The sequence below is a fragment of the Gorilla gorilla genome, chromosome 1 (assembly GCF_029281585.2).
Source record: "Gorilla gorilla gorilla isolate KB3781 chromosome 1, NHGRI_mGorGor1-v2.1_pri, whole genome shotgun sequence".
In the NCBI taxonomy this organism is placed as follows: domain Eukaryota; kingdom Metazoa; phylum Chordata; class Mammalia; order Primates; family Hominidae; genus Gorilla; species Gorilla gorilla.
In genome coordinates, this window is record NC_073224.2 from 212,579,540 (window position 1) to 212,607,497 (window position 27,958).

Sequence of the window (27,958 nt, forward strand, 5' to 3'; positions counted from 1 at the left end):
AACTACAGGCACCCGTCACCACGCCCGGCGAATTTTTTTGTATTTTTAGTAGAGACGGGGTTTCATCATGTTAGCCAGGATGGTCTCAATCTCCTGAACTCGTGATTTGCCCTCCTCGGCCTCCCAAAGTGCTGGGATTACAGGTGTGAGCCACTGCGCCCAGCCGCTTTTTTTTTTTTTTTCTTGAGATGGAGTCTTGCTCTGTTGCCCCGCCCAGGCTGGAGTGCAATGAGCCAGAGGGGCATAAAGTGGAAGGATTAGAGGAGATTCAAGCATCCATTGACAATTTCCCGAGGCCCTCTGGGTCCTGCAAGTGGATGGCTTTGTGGCAGGAATTGCACAATTGCATAGCTTTTTTTTTTTTTTTTTTTTTGAGATGGAGTCTTGCTCTGTCACCCCACCCAGGCTGGAGTGCAATGGCACGATCTCCACTCACCGCAACCTCCATCTCCCAGGTTCAAGTGATTCTCCTGCCTCAGGCTCCCAAGTAGCTGGGATCACAGGCAGGTGCCACCACACCCAGCTACTTTTTTTTTGTATTTTTAGTAGAGACGGGGTTTCACCATGTTGGCCAGGCTGGTCTCGAACTCCTGACCTCGTGATCCACCCATCTTGGCCTCCCAAAGTGGGATTACAGGCGTGAGCCACCGCCCCGGCTGGGAATTGCACAGCTTTCTCAGCCTGTCGTTTGCCCATGCCTGTCCTTTGTAAGTTGTCTGTTTTTCACTCCAGCCTCTGTTACAGGCCAAGTTCTCAAACTCTACCACTTCCTGACTGTCTCATTGGGTGTCAGTTCGAATCCAAGGTCAAACCAAGGAAGGTACATTTTTCTTCCACAAGGCAACAGGGCAATGAAACAGCCATTGAGTAGCATTTAAGCAGTTTATTTGCCCAAAGCCACATTCTAGTAAGTGGCAGAATTAAATAGTTAAGAGTCTGACAGGCGGTCCTGGGTTTGCACCCTGCTGTCATGTGCTGAGTGATCCTGGACAAGTTATTCAACTTAAGTCCCCAGTTCTTGGTTTCAGGGTCCACTGAGGCTTATACCAGGTTGCTGCCTCACTCATTAATTCACACAAGAAAGTTGGGGACTCTTGGGGATTTGAAGCTGAGAAGCTGCTGTAGTGCAAAGGGCTGGGGTTGACTCCTTCAAGGGGTGGCTGAAGAAATGTTTAGAGTTGTTTAGAGTAGGAAGTGCCACGTTCTGCCTAGAAGTCAAAGGTCAGCGGGGGTCCACAGCAGGTTGGGTCCTGGGGAAAGCAGCCCCCTAGTGACAGTTAAGGCTCAGATGCCAAGTCCCACTCCAGGACTGAAGGCTTTCGGGCAAGCGGCCTAGGGTGTAGGTTTCCCCCATCCCAGTCCCTCCCTGCCTGCGCTCACTGGGCCCGGGAGGGCACCCATTGTTCATCATGCTCTGCGCACCCTGATGTCTCTAGAGAGCCATTCATTCAACAGATACCTGCAGAGCAGGGCCTGCGTATCGAACCTTTTCCCTAGCCCTGGCCTCCTCACACATTTTATGTGCGCTTGCTGTGAGCAGTCCACAGTCTTTGGCGTGCACAGGGGCACAGGCTGTTCCGGAAGCCGCCAGTCTCCAAAGTTCTGGCGGGAGAGAAGGGAGGGGAGAGGCTGAGTCTCAAGCCGCTAGGGAGCGGCTCTGCCCCAGGGCCGAGGGTGGAGCTTTCTGGGTCGGCCGGGAAAGGGCTGGGCTCAGCCTACAAGTGAAGGCAGGGCAGCGTTGGCGGGCGCTCCCTTGAGAAGTCCAGGTGGCGGGCACCTCCGGGCCGATTCCCAGGATCCCCTAAGTGGCTCTGAGCTGCCGATCACCGGATGCCCCAGATTCCTGGGACCCAATCCCGGATTTCAGAACCTCAGGACCTTGCAAGTCCGAGCTAGGATTTGTCCCTGGACTTTAGATTCCTGGAACGGGACGTCAGGCCGTATTCCGGATACCTAGATCCCGTGGGAGATTCTCCGATTCCGAACGGATTCCAGATCCCAAGATTCCTGATCTGCCGGCCCAGGCTCCTGCCCCGCCCCCGGTTCCCAGTGCGCGGCGCCCCGCGTCTGAGCGTCCCCGCATGGCGGGGCCGTGTCCCCGGTCCGGGGCGGAGCGCGCCGGCAGCTGCTGGCAGGACCCGCTGGCCGTGGCGCTGAGCCGGGGCCGGCAGCTCGCGGCGCCCCCGGGCCGGGGCTGCGCGCGGAGCCGGCCGCTCAGCGTGGTCTACGTGCTGACCCGGGAGCCGCAGCCCGGGCTCGAGCCTCGGGAGGGAACCGAGGCGGAGCCGCTGCCCCTGCGCTGCCTGCGCGAGGCTTGCGCGCAGGTCCCCCGGCCGCGGCCGCCCCCGCAGCTGCGCAGCCTACCCTTCGGGACGCTGGAGCTAGGCGACACCGCGGCTCTGGATGCCTTCTACAACGCGGGTGAGCGCGCTGGGGGCGGGGCCGGATCCGGGCGGGACTCAGGGTCCTGGGAGGGGACCAAGCCGGGCTCGAAGGCTCAAGGGAGGGGCCGAGAGGGGTACCGGGTCTAGGGGACTTAAAGTGAGCTAAAGCTGAAGGGCTTGGGACAGGGCCGTGAAAAAAGTGGGATTTAGGGGATCTGGGGCGCGGCCGGGCTCGGGACGAGACAGGGATCCGGGCGCGGCTCTAGGGCTCGAGGTTGGGGCTTAGGCACCCTTCAGTCGGAGCGGTGCCCAGCCAGCGGGGCAAGGATGGGGAGGGGCTTTGGAACTCTGGGGCGGGGCGGGGAGCGGCGCGGGGCTGTGGTGTCTCAGGGGTGGGGTTGGAGAACTCAGCCTCACCCTCAGGAGAATGTCACGCGGATCTCTTGAGGACAATTACTGGGAGAGGAGCTTGGACCTAGGGAAAGGGGCTGTACCCGGGAGGCTGGAGTTCAGGAGTCCTAGCGTACTACTTCCAAGGATCGGGCTAGGAGAGGCAAAAAGAGAAGCGAAGGGGCCCGACGGGACTGGATACTGGGTGAGGGAGCTTAGGTTAAGTGGCCTCAGCGGCCAAGAAAGAATGGGCGGGGAAGGGGCGGGGAAGTGGGCGGGAAGGATGGGTCAGGGGCGGGAAGTGGGCGGGAAGGATGGGTCAGGGGCGGGGCCAGAAGGAGGCTATTCCCCCGCGAGTCACTCCTCCCTCCAGCCAGCCCGGATGCTCGGCCCCCATACTTGCTTGCTTATGCTAGAGTCCAGTAGCTGTGCTTCCTGGATGTCCATGAAATCGTAGCCTAAAATGAAGGCTGATCCGACCACTCGGACACAAAGATACAATTATCGACAGACACAAATCGTATACATGTTGACTCATGCAGGCCCTAGCAGACGCTGTCACACACACAGATACAGTCAGACATAGTAAGCTATACATGTCACAGATATACACATACATACATTTAGGCACAGCGTTGTCTATGCACACTGATGGTAGCCCCTTTCAAGAGCCTGTGCTGAAGACCAAAGGGAGGGGACTTCTATGTTTGTGCAACACCCACCTCCTAAATGGCCTGTAACAGACTCAACTGGTCCACAGCCTCCCTTCCCCCATGCCAGGTGCTCACAGGCTCTGAACCGTGGCCTGAGGGTCCCAACCCAGTGAGCCCAACTCCTCTCCTGCAACACTACAGAGATCAGTTCTGTGAAAGTGCCAGGGGAACCCTAAAAAGGGCCAACTGAAGCCCAAAGCAGAACCAGACCCTACTGGAGTCCCACAGCAAGGCAGGTCAAGCCAGGATGGACCCCGGCTCCTTCCCCATCAAGCTGGGCTTCAGGGATCAGCGCCACCCCCTCTGTGCCTGCAGACGTGGTGGTGCTGGAGGTGAGCAGCTCGCTGGTACAGCCCTCCCTGTTCTACCACCTTGGTGTGCGTGAGAGCTTCAGCATGACCAACAACGTGCTCCTCTGCTCCCAGGCCGACCTCCCTGACCTTCAGGCCCTGCGGGTAGGTGGCCTGGGGCTGGTGGAGGCAGGCACAGGGCTGGGGTAAAGCCTACACAGAACACCAGTATCTGACTGTCTGCCTCCTGCAGGAGGATGTTTTCCAGAAGAACTCGGTGAGCAGAATCCACCTCTCACTCAAAAGTGCCCTTTGACTTCCGCTATGACCTCTGACCTCCACTAATCCTCCTGGCCTCCTCAGTCACCTAACCCCCCCCCGACATCCCAAGTATTCCTCTGTTTCCTGTTGCCTCCTCTCATGACGGGTGCCCCTTTCCTGCGATTCCAATTCCCACTGGTGCTGACCTTTGATGCTCTCACTCCCCTTGTCTAGCCCTGTGCTGACCTCTGACCTCACTGATTCCTGCCTCCCTCCCACCAGGATTGCGTTGGCAGCTACACACTGATCCCCTATGTGGTGACGGCCACTGGTCGGGTGCTGTGTGGTGATGCAGGCCTTCTGCGGGGCCTGGCTGATGGGCTGGTACAGGCTGGAGTGGGGACTGAGGCCCTGCTCACTCCCCTGGTGGGCCGGCTTGCCCGCCTGCTGGAGGCCACACCCACAGACTCTTGGTAATGAGGGTCCCCAGGGAGGGTGCTCCGGGAGGGGGCTGGTGAGGGTACGGTGGGCTGGGGCTGAGGTACAGGCCCCACCATTCTCTCTCCCTGCATCCCCTACCCTGGGCATCAGTGGCTATTTCCGGGAGACCATTCGGCGGGACATCCGGCAGGCGCGGGAGCGGTTCAGTGGGCCACAGCTGCGGCAGGAGCTGGCTCGCCTGCAGCGGAGACTGGACAGCGTGGAGCTGCTGAGCCCCGACATCATCATGAACTTGCTGCTCTCCTACCGCGATGTGCAGGTGTGTGGTGTTCAGAGAGGCAGTAGGGCAGCTGGCATTTGAGGTCAGATAAACCCAAGTTCAGCTCCTGGCTGGGCCACTTGCTCACTGGTGGCTTTGGGCAAATTATCAAATGTCTCTGAGTGTTGGCCTCCTTATTTGTTAGAGAGGATGAGCATGTCGCTGCCTCCTGGGGCAGTTGTGGGGTTGGGAACGCCCAGCATGGGGCATACAGTAGGTTCTCCCTGTGAGGTGTGGTGTCCGCTGGGCCTGAGGGAGGCGTGCAGAAGATAGTGGCTGGGTGGGATGTCAGGAGTGGGACAGGACCCTGGCTCAAGGTTCCTTGGGGCCTGGAGGCCCATGATGCCAGTGCTTGCTGTTCCCTGATGCAGGACTACTCGGCCATCATTGAGCTGGTGGAGACGCTGCAGGCCTTGCCCACCTGTGATGTGGCCGAGCAGCATAATGTCTGCTTCCACTACACTTTCGCCCTCAACCGGTGAGTGGCAGAGCAAGGGTTAGGTCATAGCCACATAAAGGTTTCCGAAACCTAGGTCTCTGTGTGCAAAGCCATTGCTGTCTGGGATCACTGCTGTTTGGGGAATTTGCTGACCAGGGTCACTGATGTCAATAGGTCCCTGTTGTTCTGAGTTACTGCTGCCTGGGTCGGGGTGGGGGAGGTGGTGCTGCCTGTGGTATGGTCACCGCTCTCCAAGATCACTGCTCCTAAGAGTCATTGCATCTAGGAATCACTTCCATCTGAGGTCACTAGAGAGGTCAGTGCTGGCCAGGGTCACTATCATTTTGAGGTCATTATTGTCAGGCCCCTGGAAGGGTCCCTGCTGTTCAGTGTCTAGAGGTCCCTGGACAGAGTAGGCCAGGGCCATCAGGGAGGGCCTGAGCCCATCTTTTCCCTAGGAGGAACAGGCCTGGGGACCGGGCAAAGGCCCTGTCTGTGCTGCTGCCGCTGGTACAGCTTGAGGGCTCTGTGGCGCCCGATCTGTACTGCATGTGTGGCCGTATCTACAAGGACATGTTCTTCAGCTCGGGTTTCCAGGATGCTGGGCACCGGGAGCAGGCCTATCACTGGTAAAGAGCACAGTGAGTGGCCGGTGGGCTAAGCTGTGAGATGAGGGGTGGTGCTGTGGGCATCAGTTCAGCCCTGTGCCCCCTACCCCCACCCCAGGTATCGCAAGGCTTTTGACGTAGAGCCCAGCCTCCACTCAGGCATCAATGCAGCTGTGCTCCTCATTGCTGCCGGGCAGCACTTTGAGGATTCCAAGGAGCTCCGGCTAATAGGTGAGCACAGATCCTGGCTCTTGTCTCGTCACCCACAGGGGTTCCGAGGGGCCTGGGAAGAGGGCAGGGAGAGAGCACACTGGGCAAGAGCTAGGATGAGCTCATCCATTTTGGACTGTCCTGCCCATACCCACACCTGGGTCCTAATACCTGTTCTGGGCCCTCAGGAGCCCTCAAACCCACAAATGTTCCCAAACTCACATCTGCGTGTCCATTACATCCTGAATTCCACATATACCTGTGCCTGAGCTCCTGTTCCCACCCGAGATCTTGCCATACTCAATGGTTTACTCATATCTATGTTCACGTCCACACTCAGGCCCACAGAAATGGTGGGCCTCACTCACCCCTGCACCCACACTCACTGGAGCCCATGCCCCTCTCCCCCAGGCATGAAGCTGGGCTGCCTGCTGGCCCGCAAAGGCTGCGTGGAGAAGATGCAGTATTACTGGGATGTGGGTTTCTACCTGGGAGCCCAGATCCTCGCCAATGACCCCACCCAGGTGGTGCTGGCTGCAGAGCAGCTGTATAAGCTCAATGCCCCCATATGGTAGGTGGCCCCCTCTGCATTCTTGGCCTGACCTGGGCTGTCAGCTCCTGCACCTATGTCCATTGGCATGCTAGACTGAACCCTGAGCCAATGACCTGGCTGCTTTTAGACCAGTGCCTGTGGCACCCCATGCCAACGTTCTAGCTATATCCAGGCCAGTTTCCTCTCCCTGGCAGTGCTGGTTGGTGCCTGGGCTGAACTGAGGATGTGGCTTTGCATGCAGGTACCTGGTGTCCGTGATGGAGACCTTCCTGCTCTACCAGCACTTCAGGCCCACGCCAGAGCCCCCTGGAGGGCCACCACGCCGTGCCCACTTCTGGCTCCACTTCTTGCTACAGTCCTGCCAACCATTCAAGACAGCCTGTGCCCAGGGCGACCAGTGCTTGGTGAGGCCTGTAGGGGTGGTGGACCCGGGAAAGGGGTAAGCCCCTTCTGACTGACCCCACTCCCCAACTGCCTGCAGGTGCTGGTCCTGGAGATGAACAAGGTGCTGCTGCCTGCAAAGCTCGAGGTGCGGGGTACTGACCCAGTAAGCACAGTGACCCTGAGCCTGCTGGAGCCTGAGACCCAGGTGAAGTCGCTGCTGAGGCCCCTCACTCACCTTTGCTAGGACCTTTTCTGTGGAGCCTTTCTCCCATCCTCAGACCCCTCTCCTGTCACCAGCACTCCCCATCACACCCCATTTCTTCTTGCAGGACATTCCCTCCAGCTGGACCTTCCCAGTCGCCTCCATATGCGGAGTCAGGTGATAGGCGGGACCTGGGGTGACTGGAAAGACGGGAGGTGAGGGTCGCTGCCACCCAGCCTGACGCTTACTGGGTTCTTCATCCCTTCCCAGCGCCTCAAAGCGCGACGAGCGCTGCTGCTTCCTCTATGCACTCCCCCCGGCTCAGGACGTCCAGCTGTGCTTCCCCAGCGTAGGGCACTGCCAGTGGTGCGCAGCCTTTCATGGTCGGGGTACTCTGAGGGCCAGGATGCGCGGGGGAGTGGGCGAAAGAAAGGGACGACGTCCGTTGGATGCTCCGGCTTAGGTGGGGACCAAGATTCCCCTCCCGCGGGTCTGACCTCCCCCACCTTCAGGTTCTGCGGCCTGATCCAGGCCTGGGTGACGAACCCGGATTCCACGGCGCCCGCGGAGGAGGCGGAGGGCGTGGGGGAGATGTTGGAGGTGAGGACGCGGGACTGGGAGCTCGCGGAGGGCGAGGGGCCGCGGGCCCTGCTGAACTCCCATCTCACCCCGCGCCCGGCAGTTTGATTATGAGTACACGGAGACGGGCGAGCGGCTGGTGCTGGGCAAGGGCACGTATGGGGTGGTGTACGCGGGCCGCGATCGCCACACGAGGGTGCGCATCGCCATCAAGGAGATCCCGGAGCGGGACAGCAGGTGCGGTGCGTGGCCGCGCGGGTGGGGCTGAGGGCTCGCGAGGGCCGAGTGAGCCGGGCCACTAGCGGAGCGGCTCCTGTGGGCGGGGCCTAGTGGGCGGGCTCGTAGGACCTGAGAGTTCGAGCCCTGTGGACTGGGCCCGTGGGCGGAACAGCCAGGACCGTGCGGGCGGGATTGAGGTCTGGAGGGTCCTATGGGCAGGGTAGTAAGGGTGGGGAAGGTCGGAGAGGGCTTGTGGGCGGGGCGGGTCCTTGGGGCGGGGCCAGGCTGGCGTGGGATGGGCGGGGCTTCTCTGCCCACCTCGGTCCCTTTCCTCTCTCCCTTACCTCCCCGCAGGTTCTCTCAGCCCCTGCATGAAGAGATCGCTCTTCACAGACGCCTGCGCCACAAGAACATAGTGCGCTATCTGGGCTCAGCTAGCCAGGGCGGCTACCTTAAGATCTTCATGGAGGAAGTGCCTGGAGGTACCTGCCCTGTGTGGGATGGGAATGAAACCGAGGTGTGGGGCATGGGACCGAGGCAGGCAGGGGTAGAGAGCCCTAGGGGGAAATGCACCCTAGTGCGTGTGGGTGGTGTAGCCTAGAATTAGCTGAGGAGTGGCGCTGGGTGATGGAGTTGGGCTACAACATGGGTGTGTCTGGGCCTTGAGCAGAGAGATGTGGGCTGGAGCCAGTGGGTGGGAAGAATGAACTTGGACTGTCCCCACCCAGGCAGCCTGTCCTCCTTGCTGCGGTCGGTGTGGGGACCCCTGAAGGACAACGAGAGCACCATCAGTTTCTACACCCGCCAGATCCTGCAGGGACTTGGCTACTTGCACGACAACCACATCGTGCACAGGGACATCAAAGTAAGCCCTGGGGCTGGCCCGCCCTCATCTGCTGGGGGTGGCGGGGAAGGAGACATGGTCCCAGACGCAGGCTGGCAGTTTAGATTAAGTGAGCAGACCTGTTGCAAAGGGTAGGGAATTCATCAGGGAGGCTCCTTAGAGAAGGAGGGGAAAGGTTCAGCTCTGAAGCCAAACCAATTGTCAGTTCCCAGAGGGGCATATAAGTGGGATGGCAAGGGGAGAGTATTGACAGAGGCAGGACCAGGCTGGGATCTCCAGGAGATGGGATCCCAGAAAGAGGGTCTAGTTCTGCTGGCAGGGGCCCAGACCAGTGTCCACTAATGGCTATCAATCAGGGGGACAATGTGCTGATCAACACCTTCAGTGGGCTGCTCAAGATTTCTGACTTCGGCACCTCCAAGCGGCTGGCAGGCATCACCCCTTGCACTGAGACCTTCACAGGTAACAAGGTGTGGGGGTGGTGAGTGGGGATGCTGACCTGGGGCAGAAGATCTCTTGGAACTTTCCAGGGAATGGGGTTTCTCCTAGGCATGGAGTTAGAGTCCTAATGGGGAATGAAACCCAGGGTGAGTGATTGGGCCAGGGCTGAGGTGATGGCATCTTGAACTGGAGCTTGGAGAAGTGATGAAATTGACTTTAGCACTTGAGGAGTGTTGATGCAGGCCAAGGTGGGAGTTGGAGGAAAAAGCAGGTGATGGAGTTCAGGGGGACGAGGCAATCCAGGATGTGTGCTGGAGCACTACTGTGGGTGATGGAGTCTGTGAATGTGGTGGAGCCCAGGATGAATGATGGAAGCCTTGGCAGGCGATGGAGCCCAGGGTGGTGATGGAACTCAGGATAGATGTTTGATGACCAGGATAGGTGTTGAGGTACGTTTTGGATGATAGGTTCAGTATGGGTACAGTCGGCCTGAGGATGATGGCATTCCCCTCCCTGCTCCAACCCCATGATGAAGCCTAGATGGGCATTGGCGCTCCTGTTTCTGTCCTAGGAACTCTGCAGTATATGGCCCCAGAAATCATTGACCAGGGCCCACGTGGGTATGGGAAAGCAGCTGACATCTGGTCACTGGGCTGCACTGTCATTGAGATGGCCACAGGTCGCCCCCCCTTCCACGAGCTAGGGAGCCCACAGGCTGCCATGTTTCAGGTGAGACCTCTTTGGGCCTGGCCCATGGAAGTGGCATAGGGCCAGCCTGGGCCTTGGACACCTCTGAATGTCACCCTTGTTCACCCTCCCCCCACAGGTGGGTATGTACAAGGTCCATCCGCCAATGCCCAGCTCTATGTCGGCCGAGGCCCAAGCCTTTCTCCTCCGAACTTTTGAGCCAGACCCCCGCCTCCGAGCCAGCGCCCAGACACTGCTGGGGGACCCCTTCCTGCAGCCTGGGAAAAGGAGCCGCAGCCCCAGCTCCCCACGACATGCTCCACGGCCCTCAGGTGCTTGGGGGTGGCGGGATGGGCACACTGGAGGGCAGAGGAGTTGTGGAGCTGTGAGGGTGGAGGAGAGCCCAGCTGATGGCTCTGTCCCTCCCTCAGATGCCCCTTCCGCCAGTCCCACTCCTTCAGCCAACTCAACCACCCAGTCTCAGACATTCCCGTGCCCTCAGGCACCCTCTCAGCACCCACCCAGCCCCCCGAAGCGCTGCCTCAGTTATGGGGGCACCAGCCAGCTCCGGTGAGACCTAGGCTCCTGGGATGGGTTCCTTTTGCCTGGTTTTGCCTTTTTCTCCTCTCCTACAAAAGCCCTCCCTGGGGACCTGGGCACCTTGACCACTTGTGAATGTGGCATTTGGTGCCTCCCCATGCCCTGTTCTGGCAACTCTAACTTGGACTTGTTGTGTCCTCTCAGTGCGGGGTTTATCTATGTTCATGCCTGTGAGGTAGGCATAAAACTGGAGAGCCAGGATTCAAACCCGGCAACAGAGGTGACTGGCCGGTTGCTGCCCGTCCTCAATCAGCAGCTCGCCCTTGTGCCCAGGGTGCCCGAGGAGCCTGCGGCTGAGGAGCCTGCGTCTCCGGAGGAGAGTTCGGGGCTGAGCCTGCTGCACCAGGAGAGCAAGCGTCGGGCCATGCTGGCCGCAGTATTGGAGCAGGAGCTGCCAGCGCTGGCGGAGAATCTGCACCAGGAGCAGGAGCAAGAGCAGGTGGGCGGCCCACCCTAGCGCCCCCTGGTGGTCGCGCAGGGTCAGGACACCTGTTGATGTCCCCGCCCCCCACCTCCGCGGCAGCGTCTCTTTTGGCTGGAGCACTGGCTGACAACCCCTCTCTTCCTTCTCAGGGGGCCCGTCTGGGCAGAAACCATGTGGAAGAGCTGCTGCGCTGCCTCGGGGCACACATCCACACTCCCAACCGCCGGCAGCTGGCGCAGGAGCTGCGGGCGCTGCAAGGACGGCTGAGGGCCCAGGGCCTTGGGCCTGCGCTTCTGCACAGACCGCTGTTTGCCTTCCCGGATGCGGTGAGGGCGCCTTCTGGTAGTTAGAGCTGCCCAAGAACAGGTAGTGAGCTCCCCGTGCCTGGTGAGGTGCCAGGACTTGACGTTCCAAGATTCCCTGTCTCCTCTGTGAAGATCAGGCCTGCAGCAAAAAACCGTCTGCCCAGTCCTAGCTTCCCAGGCCTTCCCTGGACCTCAAGCCCGCCCACCCCACTCGCCTCCCGCCGAAGACTTTCTAGGCCTTTCCAACTCAAGCCCTGCCTCTAGTTGAGGCTCAGCTGTCTCAGTGGCGCCTCCCTCCCCCTGCAGGTGAAGCAGATCCTCCGCAAGCGCCAGATCCGTCCGCACTGGATGTTCGTTCTGGACTCACTGCTCAGCCGTGCTGTGCGGGCAGCCCTGGCTGTGCTAGGCCCGGGTAGGAGGGGAATGCCACGGGCCTCCTGCCAGCGAGGGTGTGGTGCTTGCTGGGCGCGGTGAACATCGAATGGGCGGGTGGGGGCCAGGCGGGACAGGGGCAGGCAGGCGCCGGTGGGGGCGTGACTAAATGGACATCTCCCATACCGGCACCGCCTGGGGTCTGCCCAGAGCCGGGCACCCTACCCCAGCACTCCCTTGCTGGGGTCTGGGGTTCCCAAACGGGCGTTGTAGCCTTGCCTGAGTTCACCGCACTGGGCTGCAGAGGTGGAGAAGGAGGCGGTCTCACCGAGGTCAGAGGAGCTGAGTAAAGAAGGGGACTCCCAGCAGAACCCAGGCCAGCAGAGCCCGCTTCCAGTGGAGCCTGAGCAGGGCCCCGCTCCTCTGATGGTGCAGCTGAGCCTCTTGAGGGCAGAGACTGATCGGTAAAGCCCCTTGGAATCGCTCATAGCCTCTGCCGGGCTTCAACCCACTCACCACTCTCCGCTCCATTCTACTCTTCTGCGCCCCACAGGCTGCGCGAAGTCCTGGCGGGGAAGGAACGGGAGTACCAGGCCCTGGTGCAGCGGGCTCTACAGCGGCTGAATGAGGAAGCCCGGACCTATGCCCTGGCCCCAGAGCCTCCAAGTGAGTGGGCCTTGGCTGGAGAACATTATTGGTGGGTTCGAGGCAGCTTCTAGCAGGAGGCACTCTTGGGCTCATCACCTGACTTGGGCTCATCACCTGAGCGGGCCTTGGCTGGAGAACACTATTGGTGGGTTTGAGGCAGCTTCTAGCAGGAGGCACTCTTGGGCTCATCACCTGACTGCTTCTTGACAGCTGCTCTTTCAACGGACCAGGGCCTGGTGCAGTGGCTACAGGAACTGAATGTGGATTCAGGCACCATCCAAATGGTGAGTCGGGGAGTGCTTGGCTATCCCTGACCTCACCAGCCAAAGCCTCCATCTCTGTCCATCTTCCTGCACTTCTCACTGTGCCCTCTGATGCAGAGAATCTCACTACCAGAAGAACACTTAGTATTCTCGTCCCATTGTATGGATGAGAAAACTGAGGCCCAGAAGGGTGTGATCTGCCTCAGTATTTTGGCAACAGAGCAGAGCTAGTACCTGGGTCTCGACACATCTTTCTGTAATTTCTTATTTCCCTGTTTCTGCGGGTCTTTGACCACATCCAGCTGTTGAACCATAGCTTCACCCTCCACACCCTGCTCACCTATGCCACTCGAGATGACCTCATCTACACCCGCATCAGGTACATCCTGGGCCCCCCAAGTGTGAACCATGCATATGGCCTCATCCTGGCCAACTGCAGGCCTGCCTAGGTTCCTTCCTGGAAACCAAAGGGGCACCTGGGTCCCCTAGGGACAGAGGGGGCACTGGGCAGACAGTGGGTGCAAGACAGAGTCCAGGGCCACCTTCTGGCTGAGCCACACTGAGTCCATTACCCCCAGGGGAGGGATGGTATGCCGCATCTGGAGGGCCATCTTGGCACAGCGAGCAGGATCCACACCAGTCACCCCTGGACCCTGAGAGCTGAATGAGGGCATCATAGGCCAGACAGGCCCAAGGATGGATGAATGGAGAGGACAAAGGCAGCTTCTGACACACCAGCCCCAGGACCTGGGGCGACTGGAGGAAGCCAGGCGAGTGGGGCCCAGGACTGGTTCCAGTGAGAAACCAACCACAGGCACCCAAGCACTACCAGACAAAGCGTATTAAACAGAACACTTTTGAACCTTTGTCCTGGCAATTTTGGAGGTGTATGGTGGGAGGGGTATCCTGGGAAGAGCCCCCTAGGTCTTTTAAAAAAAATTTTTTTTTGTTGGCCGGGCATGGTGGCTCATGCCTGTAATCCCAGCGCTTTGGGAGGCCAAGGCGGGCAGATCACGAGGTCAGGAGATCAAGACTATCCTGGCTAACATGCTGAAACCCTGTCTCTACTAAAAATACAAAAAATTAGCTGGGCGTGCTGGCGGGCACCTGTAGTCCCAGCTACTCGGGAGGCTGAGGCAGGAGAATGGTGTGAACCCGCGAGGCGGAGCTTGCAGTGAGCCGAGATTGCGCCACTGCACTCCAGCCTGGGCAACAGAGCGAGACTTTGTCTCAAAAAAAATAAATAAATAAATGAAAAAAAATGTTTTTAGGCCGGGTGCGGTGGCTCATGCCTGTAATCCCCGTACTTTGGGAGGCCAAGGTGGGTGGATCATGAGGTCAGGAGTTCGAGAAGAGCCTGACCAACATGGTGAAACCTCGTCTCTACTAAAAATGCAAAAATTAGCTAGGCGTGGTGGCGTGTGCCTATAATCCCAGCTACTCAGGTGGCTGAGGCAGGAGAATCGCTTGAACCCAGGAGGCAGAGGTTGCAGTGAGCCGAGATCGCGCCACTGCACTCCAGAGCGAGACTCCGTCTCAAAAAAAAAAAAAAAACAAAAAACTTTTTTTAGAGACAAGGTCTTACTCTGTCATCCAGGCTGGAGTGCAGTGGCATAGTCATATTCACTGCAGCCTCAAGCTTCTGGATTCAAGCGATCCTTCCTCCTCAGCCTCCTGAGTGGCTGGGACCACAGCTGTGCACCACCACACCCACCTAATTTTTAAACTTTTTTTTTTTTTGTAGAAATAGCATCTCGCTTTGTGGTATAGCTCACTGCAGCCTCGAACTCCTGGGCACAAGCAATCTGCCTGCCTCAGCCTCCTGAGTAGCTGGGACTACAGGCATGTGACACCACCACCTGCAGCTAATTTTTAAAATTTTGTAGAGATGGGGTCTCATTATGTTGCTCAGACTGGTCTTGAACTCTTGGGCTGAAGCAATCCTGCCTCAGCCTCCCAAAGCATTGGGATTACAGGCGTGAACCACTGTGCCTGGTTTCTCTGAAGTCTTTGTGGCAGAGTCTGAAGTTCCTTAATCTGGCCCCTCTTACTTCCCTGGCTCTTTCCTACAATCACCTTTCTTCCTCCCTGCCCCAGCAGACACCAGCCTTTTATTGCTCTTAGAATAGACTTTATTGACTTTAGCCAAGGGCAGGCCCTGAGATGGGGGTCCAGAGAGAGAGGCTTGGTGGGGCTACGTCCTGGGGGCCAGGTTGGTTCTGAGGGGTAGAAGGCCATCCACCCACTCGCACGGCTGCTCCAGGAGGGCTTGCCATAGCTGCTTCTCCTCAGGTGTGGAATCCATCCAGGGCACCTGCAGCCCATAGCTGCTGCCTGGATGTGGGTGGGCAGGGGTTGAGGGCATGATCACACTGGACACCTTGGGGCCCCCAAACACCTGCCTGGTCCCAGATTATGCACTGTCCCCCGTTACCACCCTCAGTTCTCAGTAGATATCAAAGCTCAGGAAAGGACAGAGAGGTATCCAGGGCCACACACTGAGCCCCCATCTCCCAGGGCCTGTCCCAGGGCCTGTCTCAGGGTGCTGTCCCACTTACCGGTGCCCAGGCTGAGGCGTGTGCCCCCCAGCTGGCGGTTGGCCAGGGCCCCATGGTCCCAGAGGGAGAGCTCGGCACAAGCCTGGCGCAGGTCAGCAGGCCCAAAGCCATCGTACACCATGGTGTGATTGAACACAGGGCTGAGGCTGCGTCGCACAACCCTTGTACGCTGGCGGCTGGCCCGGCTGTCATCAGGCAGCACGAAGCTGTGCGGGAGGTGGCCTGGCATCAGGTGACTACCCCTCACACTCCCTAGAGTCATCCAGTCACCACGTCCCACTCATTCTCCCTCACATATGTCCATGTCCCCTGGCTCCTGCCTGCCTGGCCTTAGACCCTCACTGCCCTGGGACCTTTGCACCAGCCTCCTGTCAGGTCTCCTGGCTTTAAAAGTTACAACTCCTGGCCGGGCGAGGTTGCTCACGCCTGTAATCCCAGCACTTTGGGAGGCCGAGGTGGGTGGATCACCTGAGGTCAGAAGTTCGAGACCAGTCTGGCCAACATGGTGAAACCCCATCTCTACTAAAAATACAAAAATTAGTTGGGCATGGTGGCATGCACCTGTAATCCCAGCTACTTCGGAGGCTGAGGCAGGAGAATCGCTGGAGCCCAGGAGACTGCGGCTGCAGTGAGCTGAAATCACACCACTGCACTCCAGCCTAGGCAACAGAGTGAGACTGCATCTTAAAAAAAATAATAATAGCCGGGCACGGTGGCTCACGCCTGTAATCCCAGCACTTTGGGAGGCCGAGGCGGGCGGATCACGAGGTCAGGAGATTGAGACCAACCTGGTTAACATGGTGAAACCCCGTCTCTACTAAAAATACAAAAAAATTAGCTGGGCGTGGTAGCGGGCGCCTGTAGTCCCAGCTACTCAGGAGGCTGAGGCAGGAGAATGGCGTGAACCCAGGAGGCGGAGCTTGCAGTGCGCCAAGATGGTGCCACTGCACTCCAGCCTGGGCAACAGAGCGAGACTCCGTCTCAAAAAAAAAAAAAAAATAATAATAATAATAATAATAAGTTACAACTCCTATTCACAGGGCTGCAGAGCAATGTCTCTGAAATGCAGTTCTGCTATTCTCGCTGGCTCAGTGACTTTTATTATCTCCCTGTTGCTCCACCACCACCCCTCCTCAAGCAGTTTCCAAGGTTTTTTTTTATTTTTTGAGATCGAGTCTCGCTCTGTTTTGCCCAGGCTGGAGTGCAGTGGCCCAGGCTGGAGTGCAGTGGCGTGATCTTGGTTCACTGCAACCTTCCGGGTTCGAGTGATTCTCCCGCCTCAGTCTCTCAAGTAGCTGGGATTACAGGCACCCACCACCACGCCCGGATAATTTCTTGTACTTTTGATAGAGATGGGGTTTCACCATGTTGGTCAGGCTGGTCTCAAACTCCTGACCTCAGGTGATCCACCCGCCTCAACCTCTTAAAGTGCTGGGATTACAGGCATAAGCCACCGTGCCTGGCCTGTTTCCAAGGTTTTCAAAGCCTGGGAACCCCCTCTGCAAAATACAGTGTTGCTCAGAAGTACAGTACCTCTGTACTGCAGCCTCTGGCCGCATCAGGGTGGACACCCAGAAGTGACCCGCCCACCTCCATTTCACTCTCTAAGAATGGGGGCAGCACCTGGAGGCACCCCTAGAAGTCCCCTAGAAGCTTACACTGAACTATAAGTTCCCAGCCAAGCCCCACAGCCTGGCCTCCCAGGTTCTCTATGGAAGGACCCTTGCAGCCCTCAGCCTCAGCTTTTCAACAAGTCCTATAGGCGCCAGTCACGCTGAAATGCAGCTCCTCAAAGGTGTCCTCAACTTCCCTGACTCCAGGCCTTTGCTCAAACCGTCCCCTTCACCCCTGCTCAGTGGTGAAAGCCCAGGCTGTGTGATCAAAGGTTGATTAGTAAGGGTTTGTCGAGGTTGGGCACTCCACTGCAGGCAAAAGAAGGGGAAGCCCGGAGGGCCAGCACTCCTCACCATTGTACGTAAGTGTCCAGGGATCCTGCCCGCAGCGGCAGGAGGTCCCGAGCCTCCTTCACCCAGAAGTGCAGCTCCCCGCTCGGGGGCAGTCCTGCGCCTGCGGAGAGGCTCGGCTCAGGCCCGCACACGGATGGAGTCCACCGCCCCCAAACCCGGGGACAGGAGTCTCCCGCTTTTCAGGGCGTGTCCAGCTTGGCCTCTCCGGCTGTCACTCACCCTCGGAGCCGGCGGGGACGTACTTGAGGGACAGGGCGAGTAACCCGCGGCTCGGAAGGTCGTCGGGAGAGGGTGGGACCTGCGAGAGGCGGGCTTATCGTGGAGCAGGGGCTAATGGAAAGGGGCCTCAGGAGGGTGGGGTCTGCAGACCCGGATGGGGTGCGTCTAGAAGAGACGGCGGGGCCTGCAGGGGCAGAACCTAGGGGTCCTAGCGCCCTCGGGGAAGGGGCCGTGGCCGGCCGGGCTTCGCCTGGGGCCATGAGGTTAAGAGGTTGAGGGGAGGCTCTGTCGAAGGCGGGGTGTGAGGGGGCTGCGGGAGAGCCTGGTGGGGTAAATGCAGGAGACCCGGGCCGCAGGTCTCCCCATGCGGCCTGGCTGCCTCACCCGGGGCTGCAGGGGGAGCCAGGTGGGCTCAGAGCCCCAGTCCCACGTGTCCAGGGGCACTTCAACTTCGCCCAGAAAGATGTTGCGACCCAGGCTTTCGCGGTGCCACACAGACAGGCTCAGCACGCGGCCCTGAAGCTCGGCCTGCGGGACGGAGTACTGAGGACAGGAGGTGCGCTTTAGTGGAGCACTGCTGGTGGCCCGCGTAGATGCTGCGCGAGTTGGCTGGGGCGGGTCCTACCGCGTTCCTACCATGATGGAATTCTGGGGAGCCCCGAAGGGCATTAATGGGGGCCTGCACTATCACCACGCCCACCACGAGGCTGACAGCACTGGATAACGAGTTAATGGGCCCCCCCTGCCGATCCTCCGGGCAATGACGTTACTGGCTGCCCTTGCCACCTAGCCCCGCAGGAAGGGGCGTCCAGTTCATTAACGGGGAACCGCATCGTGGTCACAGCCTCACCCGGAGAGTCTCGTTGAAAACCGGATTCAGATTCCGTTTCTTCACCGCCGTCTTGCGCTTGCTCTGCTTATCCGGGAGGAGGTAGCTTTTGACGTAGCTGGGGAGGTGAGAACCCGAGGTGAGGAGGGGCCCTCCCAGAGCCTTCTCCCCTGCCTGTGGGCTCCCCCAGCCACCACCCCGAACACGTGCCAGGCCTCGTGCAAAGCGCTTTACAGGGATTGTCTCGCTTAATCGCACGCCTCCCAATAACGCTGTTGTTCCCATTTTGAAGGTGAGGACGAGGAGGCCGAGACCCTGTGAATGGTGGGCTGGGCTGTGACAGCCGCGCCCCGCTTGGCCGGCGGGGCACTCACGGGTCCGAGCGGCGGCGCCGGGCGGCGGCCAGGCCCTGGCACTGGATCACGTGCACGCGCAGCTCGGCGGCGCCCGGCTCGTAGTGCAGCGCGAAGTGCACGGAGCCGCGGACCTGCACCGCCTCCGCGTCGCCTGACAGGCTCATCTGGCTGCCGCTCAGCTGCGGACGGGAGTGGGTGGGAGTCAGGGCCGCTCGCAGGGCTCACGTCGGGGCCGGGGGCAGCGCGGAGGCTTCAGACCCGGGTCATAGGTGGCAGGCCGGGGGGCTGCAGCGTTGGGTCCCGCGGCGAGGGAGGGGCAGGCAGGGGCTACGCATCGGAACGGGTCCACCCCCCGGCCGCCCGGGTCCCCTCCCTCCGGCCTCACCGTGGAGGAGTTAAGGCTGGACACCGAGGAGCTGCTGCTGAGCATGCGGTCGAGAGAGGGGTCGGGCCCCGGGGCCTCCTCCCCATTCTCCAGGATCTGGGACGCGGCCTTGGTCTGCAGAGGGGGCAAGTGACGGGGCGCCCCTTCTTTCCCCGCCCCTGCCCCGAGCGCCCTGGGTCGCGGGCGGCTCGCAGCCCTGGGCAGGAGCGCTCCCCGCCCGGAGTCCGCTCCGGATGTTGAGAGCAGCCACGGGCCACTCCCGCCTACCTGGGCTTGCTGGGGCCGCGGCTCCTGCTCTCCTCCCGACGCGGGCTCCAGCTCCGGGTCAGCCTCCTGGGCACAGACCTGTTGGTCTCCTTGGCCAGGATCTGGGGTGGGGCACGAGATGCTAAGCGAGCCCTCTCCTGCCCGCCCCTAAGCAAATTTGGAGGAACTGGTTTACAACCCCAGCGAGCTGCAGATTCAGGCCCCGGTGCTGCCCTGGGATCGTCCCCACCTCCGACGCGGGGTGGGAGTGGGGGTGACGAGGGTGAACACAGGTGGTTGGGGCCCCTTAGAGCTGCCTCTGACCCGCGAAACCTCTCCGTGCTCCCCAACAGGCGCTCCCACTCACCTTCCTGGGCCTGGGACGCCTCCTCAGGATCTGAAGCCTTTAGGGGGACAGAAGGCGATGGGAAATCAGGTCCCTGAAGGAAGAAAGGGGTAGAGGTCACAGTACGGGGGCTGGTGAGGAAGAGGTCAAAGGTCATATTGGGGTCAGAGGTCATAGGGCTCCAGCCAGCTACCCCAGTTTCAGGTTTAGTGCAGCCCTCCAGGCAGGGCTGGCAGCCAGCTGCAGGAGCGGTGAGACCAGTGCTTTACAGCCCACCCCGCAGGGCTTGTGCCGCCTGACTCCCTGCTCCCATTGGTGGGGGCATTCGTACCTGAGTCCTCCACCTCTGCCAGGCCAGGCCAGTCCCATTCCTTTCTCACTCCTTTTTTTATTTTTATTTTTTATATTGACCCATTGGTAGACAACCTTTTTTCTTTTTTTTTAATTTCTTCTTATTATTTTTAATTGAGACAGAGTTTCACTCTTGTTGCCCAGGCTGGAGTGCTATGGTGTGATCTTGGCTCACTGCAACCTCCGCCTCCTGGGTTCAAGCGATTCTCCTGCCTCAGCCTCCCGAGTAGCTGAGATTCCAGGTTATGCACCATCATGCCCAGCTAATTTTGTATTTTTAGTAGAGATGGGGTTTCTCCATGTTAGTCAGGCTGGTCTTGAGCTCCTGACCTCAGGTGATCTCGGCTTCCCAAAGTGCTGGGATTATAGGCGTGAGCTGCCACGACCGGCCTTTTTTTTTTTTATTTATTTTTTATAGACATGGGGGGCATTTTGCTACGTTGCCCAGGCTGGTCTTGAACTCCTCGGCTCAAGCGATCCTCCCGTATCAGCCTCCTAAAATGCTGGGATTACAGGCATGAGCCACCGCGCCTGGCCCCACTTCACCCCTTAATAGCCAGATTCAGAAGTTTCCTTAGAGGCTGGGTCCATATACCACTCACTGTTCACCACCGTTCACCACCGTTCACCACCATTCACCACTGTTCCACCCAGGAGGTGATGAGGTGCAGACACAGGAAGGGACATTTCCAGGGTCTCCCCATTCCCAGGCTGGGGCTTTTCCCCCCTGCCCCCTGCACATTCTACCTCCCCTCCAGGGACACTGTACTCACATGTTGGCTCATTCACTCTTACCTCAGTCTCCCTGAGCCTCTCCTGAGGGGCCTCATCAATGGTGAGCCTAGGAGTAGGGAGAGGACGCTCTCAGAGGGAGGGACCCTGGTGACTGGTGGGCACCATCTCCCCCTTCCTGAGACTCCCCCTCACCTGGGCTCTGGCCCCTCTTCCTTCTCTTTCACAGCAGCCTCAGCCTCCCTGTCGTGGCCTGGAGCCTGGTCTCCTGGGTGCAGGTGAGAAGTTCGGTGAGCCCCCATGCTCAGGAAGCCTGGCTGTGACTCGGGAGAGGCCCTGGGAGATACCCACCCACCCCATGCCCACGGAGGGGCATTGCCCACTCAAAGACACACAGTGCTGGGGGCAGCCAGGACTGGAGCCCTAGTGGTCCTCTCTCCCTGTCCACATACAGCTAGCGCCCTGGATGGCACATGGCTTGCCCTGCCCCGAGGATCTCCTCTCACCCCTGGTGCTCTTCTTCCTGCGCATAGACGCTCGGACAAGGTCAGAGCCGAAGTGGGCATTGTGGTGCCGCTGGGAGCGTGCTTCCTGGAACCAGTCCCCTGTCAGGATCTTCAGCTGCCCAGGGTCTGCCAGTGAGGCCCGGAGCTTGCTGGAGGAAGGGGGAGGGTGTGGCTGTCATGACTCACCCAAGCAACATTCCCGCCACCCACATTGTAACAGGCTTGGGACCAGGGGCCAGGGACCCAACAGCAAATCAGACTTGATCTGTGCTGTGGAGGAGCTCAGGCTGCTGGGGAGACCAAGTCCAGAAGAGACAAGTACACTATAGTGAGGTGGATGATGTGATAGAAGTAAGAAGAGCCAGCTCTGCCTGTGAGAATCCAGGAGGGCTTCCCAGAGGAGGTGACATTTGAATTGCCTTTATTTATTTACTTAATTATTTTGAGATGGAGTCTCCCTCTATGCCCAGGCTGGAGTGCTGTGGCGCAATCTCGGCTCACTGCAACCTTCACCTTCCAGGCTCAAGTGATCCTCCCACCTCAGTCTCCTGAGTAGCTGGGACTACAGGCGCGTGCCACCATGCCCAGTTAATTTTTTATATATATTTTTTGTAGAGACGGGGCTTTTCCATGTTGCCCAGGCTGGTCTCTAACTCCTGGACTCAAGCAATCCACCTGCCTCAGCCTCCCACAATGTTGTAAGTCACTGTGCCCAGCCTTGAATTTCTTCTTAAAAGACAAATTGGAACTCTCCAGGTAGAGAAGGATAATAATTATTATACTTTTTATTTTATTATTTTTTTTTGAGACAGGGTCTTGCTCTGTTGCCCGGGCTGGAGTGCAGTGGCATGATCATGGCTCATTGCAGCCTGACCTCCTGGGTTCAAGCAATCCTCTCACCTCAGCTGCCTAAATAGCTGGGACTACAGGCGCACACCACCACACCAGGCTAATTTTTTATATTTTGTAGAAATGGGGTCTCACTGTGTTGTCCAGGCTGGTCTTGAATTCCTGGGCTCAAGCAATCCTCCCGTCTCAGCCTCTCAAAGTGCTAGGATTACAGGCGTTGCCACTATCTCTGGCCAATTCCTCTTAAATCAGTGAGGTAGGACTCCTTAGCCCCATTTTACAGACGACGAGCATGGTGCTCAAGGAGGTCAGGTGAGTTGCCAAGGCTACATAGCTAGGAAGTGTCTGTCCCCAAACATTGCTTGTAACGCCCATGCTCTTCTACAACTGTGCTCTTCCAGGAAGAAGTACCAGCATAGGCATAGAAGTGAAGAGTGGGTTCAGGGACTGGGGAGCACCTGAGTGGCTGGAGGGGTCACTTTGTGTCTGTGTGTCAGGTCGGAGTTATGGTGAAAGAGGAGATGGTGGGGGCTGGCAAGGACCGACCAGGGAGGCCCAGTGGACCATGCCTAGGAGCTTGCCCTTGATACCGGGGAGCCAGGGGAAGTTTTCAGCGGGGATATTAAGGACGGATCTGGCCAGGCACGGTGGCTCCCGTCTGTAATCCCAGCACTTTGGGAGGCTGAGGCGGGTGGATCATCTGAGATCAGAAGTTCAAGACCAGCTTGGCCAACATGGTGAAAACCCATCTCTACTAAAAACACAAAAATTAGCTGGGCATGGTGGCGTGTGCCTCTAATCCCAGCTATTTGGGAGGCTGTGGCAGGAGAATTGCTTGAACCCGGAGGGGTGGAGGTTGCAGTGAGCCAAGATTGTGCCACTTCACTCCAGCCTGGGCGAAAAAATGAAACTCTGTCTCAAGAAGAAAAAAAAAAAAAAGAAGACAGATCTGGGGAGCACCAGCTGCAGCAGGTGGGCCCAAGAGGCAAGCCTGGAGGCAGGGAGGCTGGCGAGAAAGCTGGTGCAGTCACCCCTGGAGAAGTGATGAGCTGTGAGCTGGCCAAGGCCAGAGGAGACTAAAGGGCGAAACCAAGAACCACGCAGACATCTGACAGGCAGTGGTGTCAGTAGGGAGCAGGATGGGGGCCACTCAAGCCTCTTGGTGCTCCCCGGCCAGGGTCTGCCCTGCCTTACCTGACCCGCCCCTCCTCCAGCTGGCGCAGGTGGGCATCTCGTTGGAGGACGCCAGCAATGGCCTCCTGCTCCTCCTCTGTCAGGAAGCTGAGGTCCAACAGTCCTTCAGTCTCAGGCTTTGGCCCATGCGCCATGGGGAGGGAGGGCAGAGCCCAAAGCCCCTCTTGCGATGGGTGGCCCCCCTGGGGCATCAGCTGGGGCTGTGCCCCAGCTGGGCACACGGAGCTTCCTGGGGGCAGACCGAGGGTCAGGTCAAGCCCTGCACAAATGCTTGGCACATCCTAGAACCAACAGCCCTTTTCTCCCCAAACACTTGGCCAGGTATGGGTAGGGTGCCACCCCAGGATGGCTGAGCTCAAGGTGGGGTGAGAGACACTCATGCACACATGCATACACTAGCCCTTGAACACGCTTAGGGACACAGTGGAAGAAGCAAGAGACACACATGCACACACCCTGAGGTAGGGCCACACAGGACTGCAGCGATGGAACACACAGACACATGAGCACACGCGGGTCCATGTAGGCATAGATATGGTCGCACATGCACACGGACACCTGCATAAAGACAGGCGCATGCACAGCTGTTCCCCCAGAAAGGGCCCTCTGCAGACACAGACCCGGACCCATGCCCACGAGAGACATGCACACACATTCTTTTTTTTTTTTTTTTTTTTTGAGGAGTCTTGCTTTGTTGCCCAGGCTGGAGTACAGTGGCACGATCTCATCTCACTGCAACCTCCGCCTGACGGGTTCAAACCTCCTGCCTCAGCCTCCTGAGTAGCTGGGATTATAGGCACGCACCATCACGCCCAGCTAATTTTTGTATTTTTAGTAGAGACGGGGTTTGACCATGTTGGCCAGGCTGGCCTCGAACTCCTGACCTCGTGATCTGCCAGCCTCAGCCTCCCAAAGTGCTGGGAGTACAGGCATGAGCCACCACTCCCGGCCCTACACATGTTCTTAAATCTGCACACAGTGGCCAGGCGCGGTGGCTCACACCTGTAATCCCAACACTTTGGGAGGCCAAGGTGGGCCGATCACCTGAGGTCAGGAGTTCAAGACCAGCCTGGCCAACATGGTGAAACCCCCGTCTCTACTAAAAATACAAAAATTATGGCCAGATACAGTGGCTCACCCCTGTAATCCCAGCACTTTGGGATGCCAAGGCGGGCAGATCACCTGAGGTCAGGAGTTTGAGACCAGCCTGACCAACACGGAGAAACCCCGTCTCTACTAAAAATACAAAATTAGCCGGGCATGGTGGTGCATGCCTTTAATCCCAGCTACTCGGGAGGCTGAGGTGGGAGAATTGCTTGAAACTGGGAGGCAGAGGTTATGGTAAACCGAGATCACACCATTGCACTCCAGCCTGGGCAAAAAGAGTGAAACTCCTCCAAAAAAAAAAAAAAAATGAAAAGAAAAGAACAATTAGCTGGGCATGGTGGGTGGCACATGCCTGTAATTCCAGCTACTTGGGAAGCGAGGCAGGAGAATCACTTGAACCCGAGAGAAGGAGGTTGCAGTGAGCTGAGATGGCGCCACTGCACTCCAGCCTAGGCAACAGAGTGAGACTCCGTCTCAAAACAAAAACTAACAAACAAAAAAACCTGCACACAGCATATGCACACCAATGGGGATAGGCCCACCCGGATGGGTTCACCTAGACAAGAACAAGTCTGGGGACAAATATGTCCCTTGATAAAGATGTACATAAAAATCATACAGACTTTGGCACACATACATTGCCCGGCTAACTGGGTTGTGAGCTCCTTGGAGGCAGGGAGAGGGAGTCACCCTCAAAGCCATTACTTTGCACACAACAGATGGTTGGTAAAAGTTTGATTAATTAAATGCAGAAATATGCCTGCACACACATGGGAATGCACACATACAACCACCCACCTAGACAGACAGACAGACACACACACACGTACACACACACACATCTGCTCACTCCCCCGCACCAGGAACCTCACAGCCTGGGTCCCCTCCTGCCACCACCTCCACCCTGCCCTGGCCCACTTGGCCTTCCTGTCTGAGGCAACCTCCTCCTCAGCCCACACCCCCAACTTCCTCTCCTGAGGTAACTGCCGCACCCACTCCCACGGAGGCCTCCAACCCAGGGATGCCCCCACTGCCAGCCCTGCCCTCTTGCCTGGAGCCACCGGGCCCCTCTGTTCTGGCCACACAGTTCTCCCCAGACCAGGTTGGGGTCCCGGCGGTGGAGGCCTAGGCTAGCGCAGCAGCCCACGCTCAGGTACCACAGTGACTCCGGAAAGAAAACATTTGCCCAGTGCTGAGGGGCATGTAGACGTGGCAAGGGGCCCATGACTTGGTCAGGGCTGTGTCCTGAGCCCACTGGGTGGCCTCTCCTCTCTTCCCCGCCCCTTCCATGCCACAGCTCCAGGTGGGGCTGAGACCGGTGGAGGCAGCTTGGCGGGCAGGTCCTGGCTTGTGTCCGCCGCCTGCTATGCTCTGTCCCCTCCCAGCTGAGTCAGTGGCCGAGCCCCAGCAATCCCTCTTGACACCCTCAGGAGCAGAAGGCCTCAGCATGGCTGCACGGTGTGCATTCACTCTGCGGATACCTGTGTGCTCCACAACAGCAGTTTCCCTGAACTTCTATGGCCAAGGTGTGGGTCTTGCAAATGCACAGTTCGGGCTCCCCTGTGGATTGGGGTGTGAGCCCACGTCCCTCTCTGTGCCCTGTTGTGTGGCTGTGTGGGTCCGAGTCTGGTGGGCATGTCTGCGTAGCGTGAGTCTGTGAGCTGTGTAGTTGCTGTGTGTCTTTGTGTCCTGCTGCAGTGTGATGCTGCATGGTGACTATATTGTCTGTGCGGTGTGTTCAGTGACTTTCTAGGTGACAGCGCCGTGTGGGGTGTGTACGGTATGCATTGTGCATTTCCTCCTGTGCTGTATGTGTGACTGGGCTGTGTGCTGTGGGGTGTCCCCTGGTGCCTTGGGGGCCACCAGGTGTGTGTGTCTGAGTGTGGATGGAGGCCGGGGGGACGTTCGGCAGAACTGAGCCTATTTCTGTCCTGCAGGCCTGCCTGAGCTGGGCCATGGGCATCAGCCCAGCGTCCTCAGCAGTGCCCCCTCCCTGAAGTCCCCTCTCCTACCAGAGGCAGAATCAAGTGTTTGGTCTTCTCTGCTGTTTTGACACCGTGGGACAGACCCATTGGTCAAGAGGAGGGTCTGTCCATCTGTCCAGCTGTTCCAGTTCCAGACATGCGCCCACCTCCCCCAACCCCAAGGTGCTGGAGGGTGCTCAGGATACCAGGTGGCAGTGCCTGCGTCTCTGGACCCTGGCAGGGGACCCTGGCACCGACATGTGTTACCTGTAGGGGTCCAGTATGGGAGGACACCTTCGCAGGTGGCTCCAGCTCCCCTGGCAGCCGAGTTTCAGGGACTGGGAGAAGAGCCGTGAGGGAAGAAGGCTGACTCAACAGGCAGCCCAGCCAGCAGCTGCCCCACACTGAGGAGGAGGAAACACCTCGGCAGGGCCTGATGCAAAACCGGGCCTGGACTCCCAGCGCCCCGGGGTGCGCCCCCGCAGCTGACTGGAGAGGCCCAGCTTGGCCCCAGCTCCACTGAGCAGGCCCTCTAGAATGGGTAGCAGCCCCACCTTGCCCACAACGGGGCTGAGAGGAACTCGCTTTGAAAGCAAGTTAGAAACCTTTCTTTTCCAGCCCCAAGGGGAATGGAAGGATGGCAGACTTTGCAGTTAGACCACCCTGCGCAGAGTCCCTGCTCTGCCAGTGGGTGTGTGACCTTAAGCAGGTCTCTTCCATTTCTTCTGATGCAAACTGTGGGTAGCAGAGTGCAAGGAGCCTATACTAAGGGAAGTGAAAGTGCCCGGTGCGAGCTGGCATAGTCGGGGTGAGGTGTCCTCACTCCAGCATAGCCTAATGCCCACGGCCATTTCAGCAGCTGCTGCCCTCTATATCCACATGCACTTCTGGGACATGCTGGCAGAGCAGCCCTCTCTGTCCCCTCTGCTGTCCTGAGCCCCATCTGTTTGAGGAGGCCTGAACTCTTCTAGTGCCAAGGTGAGGGTCCCACACCCTCTGTCTATGGGGGAGACCCCCTGAACTCACCCCATTCTACACCTAGATTCTGCCCACCCTGAGATTAGAAGGTTTGGGCCCTAGATTACATCGGCTTCAGGACCATGAACCTCCTGGATTGTCTTGGGCACAAGAGGCCACACCAAACTTTCTGACTCCCCCCAAGTCCACTTCACTTCCCATGGCCTGCCCTGGCCCGACCCCCTCCCCTGAACCTAGGGCCGTGGATTAAAGATTAGTGGGCTCCTCATAGACCCCTGGGAGAGGTAGGACAAGGGGTGAATTCTAAACAAAACCAGTCTGGGCACAGTGACTCATGCCTGTAATCCCAGTACTTTAAGAGGTCAAGGTGGGCGGATCACTCTAGGACAGGAGTTTGAGACCAGTCTGGCTAATATAGTGAAACCCTGTCTCTACTCAAAATACAAAAATTAACCGGACATGGTGGCAGGTGCTTGCAGTCCCAGTTACCCAGGAGGCGGAGGTTGCAGTGAGCCAAGATCGCACCACTGCACTCCAGCCTGGGCAACACAGCGAGACTCCGTCTCAGAAAAGCAAACAAGGCTGTGCGTGGTAGCTCACGCCTGTAATCCCAGCACTTTGGGAGGCCGAGACGGGTGGATCACGAGGTCAGGAGATCGAGACCATCCTGGCTAACACGGTGAAACCCCATCTCTACTAAAAATACAAAAAAAATTAGCTGGGCGTGGTGGCGGCCGCCTGCAGTCCCAGCTATTTCCCGAGTAGCTGAGGCAGGAGAATGGTGTGAACCTGGGA

At 58.5% G+C, this 27,958-nt stretch overlaps 2 protein-coding genes across 9 annotated transcripts; one reads left to right on the plus strand and one right to left on the minus strand.

The window, feature by feature from the left end:
* Positions 1-1,669: 1,669 nt before the first annotated feature.
* Positions 1,670-13,442, plus strand: MAP3K6 (mitogen-activated protein kinase kinase kinase 6). 4 transcript variants are annotated; one of them, XM_063701278.1, is made up of 29 exons: positions 1,670-2,421; positions 3,803-3,942; positions 4,031-4,054; positions 4,321-4,511; positions 4,630-4,798; positions 5,170-5,276; positions 5,696-5,866; positions 5,964-6,076; positions 6,467-6,626; positions 6,850-7,012; positions 7,090-7,197; positions 7,322-7,371; positions 7,465-7,560; positions 7,707-7,794; positions 7,877-8,010; positions 8,347-8,474; positions 8,721-8,857; positions 9,193-9,298; positions 9,849-10,006; positions 10,104-10,296; positions 10,396-10,534; positions 10,709-11,003; positions 11,138-11,314; positions 11,600-11,705; positions 11,970-12,129; positions 12,219-12,331; positions 12,524-12,597; positions 12,879-12,955; positions 13,155-13,442. In XM_063701278.1, the coding sequence occupies exons 1-29, from the start codon at positions 2,082-2,084 to the stop codon at positions 13,231-13,233; spliced, it is 3,996 nt and encodes a 1,331-aa protein (XP_063557348.1). In that variant the 5' UTR covers positions 1,670-2,081; the 3' UTR covers positions 13,234-13,442. The 4 variants fall into 4 exon arrangements, with proteins under 4 accessions (XP_063557348.1, XP_063557351.1, XP_004025310.3 ...); XM_004025261.5 differs by having other exon boundaries at positions 1,671-2,421; positions 10,838-11,003; XM_063701281.1 differs by lacking the exon at positions 4,031-4,054.
* Positions 13,443-14,672: 1,230 nt separating this feature from the next.
* SYTL1 (synaptotagmin like 1) lies at positions 14,673-26,581 on the minus strand. 5 transcript variants are annotated; one of them, XM_004025259.5, is made up of 15 exons: positions 26,453-26,581; positions 23,115-23,343; positions 21,072-21,220; positions 20,761-20,833; positions 20,629-20,674; positions 19,504-19,540; positions 19,158-19,258; positions 18,891-19,004; positions 18,524-18,684; positions 18,171-18,267; positions 17,705-17,863; positions 17,321-17,399; positions 17,102-17,201; positions 15,135-15,340; positions 14,673-14,910 (listed from the first exon to the last, which is right to left on the minus strand). In XM_004025259.5, exons 2-15 carry the CDS (start codon positions 23,303-23,305, stop codon positions 14,771-14,773), a joined length of 1,653 nt encoding a protein of 550 aa, XP_004025308.1. In that variant the 5' UTR covers positions 23,306-23,343; positions 26,453-26,581; the 3' UTR covers positions 14,673-14,770. The 5 variants fall into 5 exon arrangements, 4 of the variants coding, with proteins under 4 accessions (XP_004025308.1, XP_004025307.1, XP_055245142.1 ...); XM_004025258.5 differs by having other exon boundaries at positions 19,504-19,576; XM_055389167.2 differs by having other exon boundaries at positions 18,891-19,258; positions 26,453-26,569.
* Between the last annotated feature and the right edge of the window lie 1,377 nt (positions 26,582-27,958).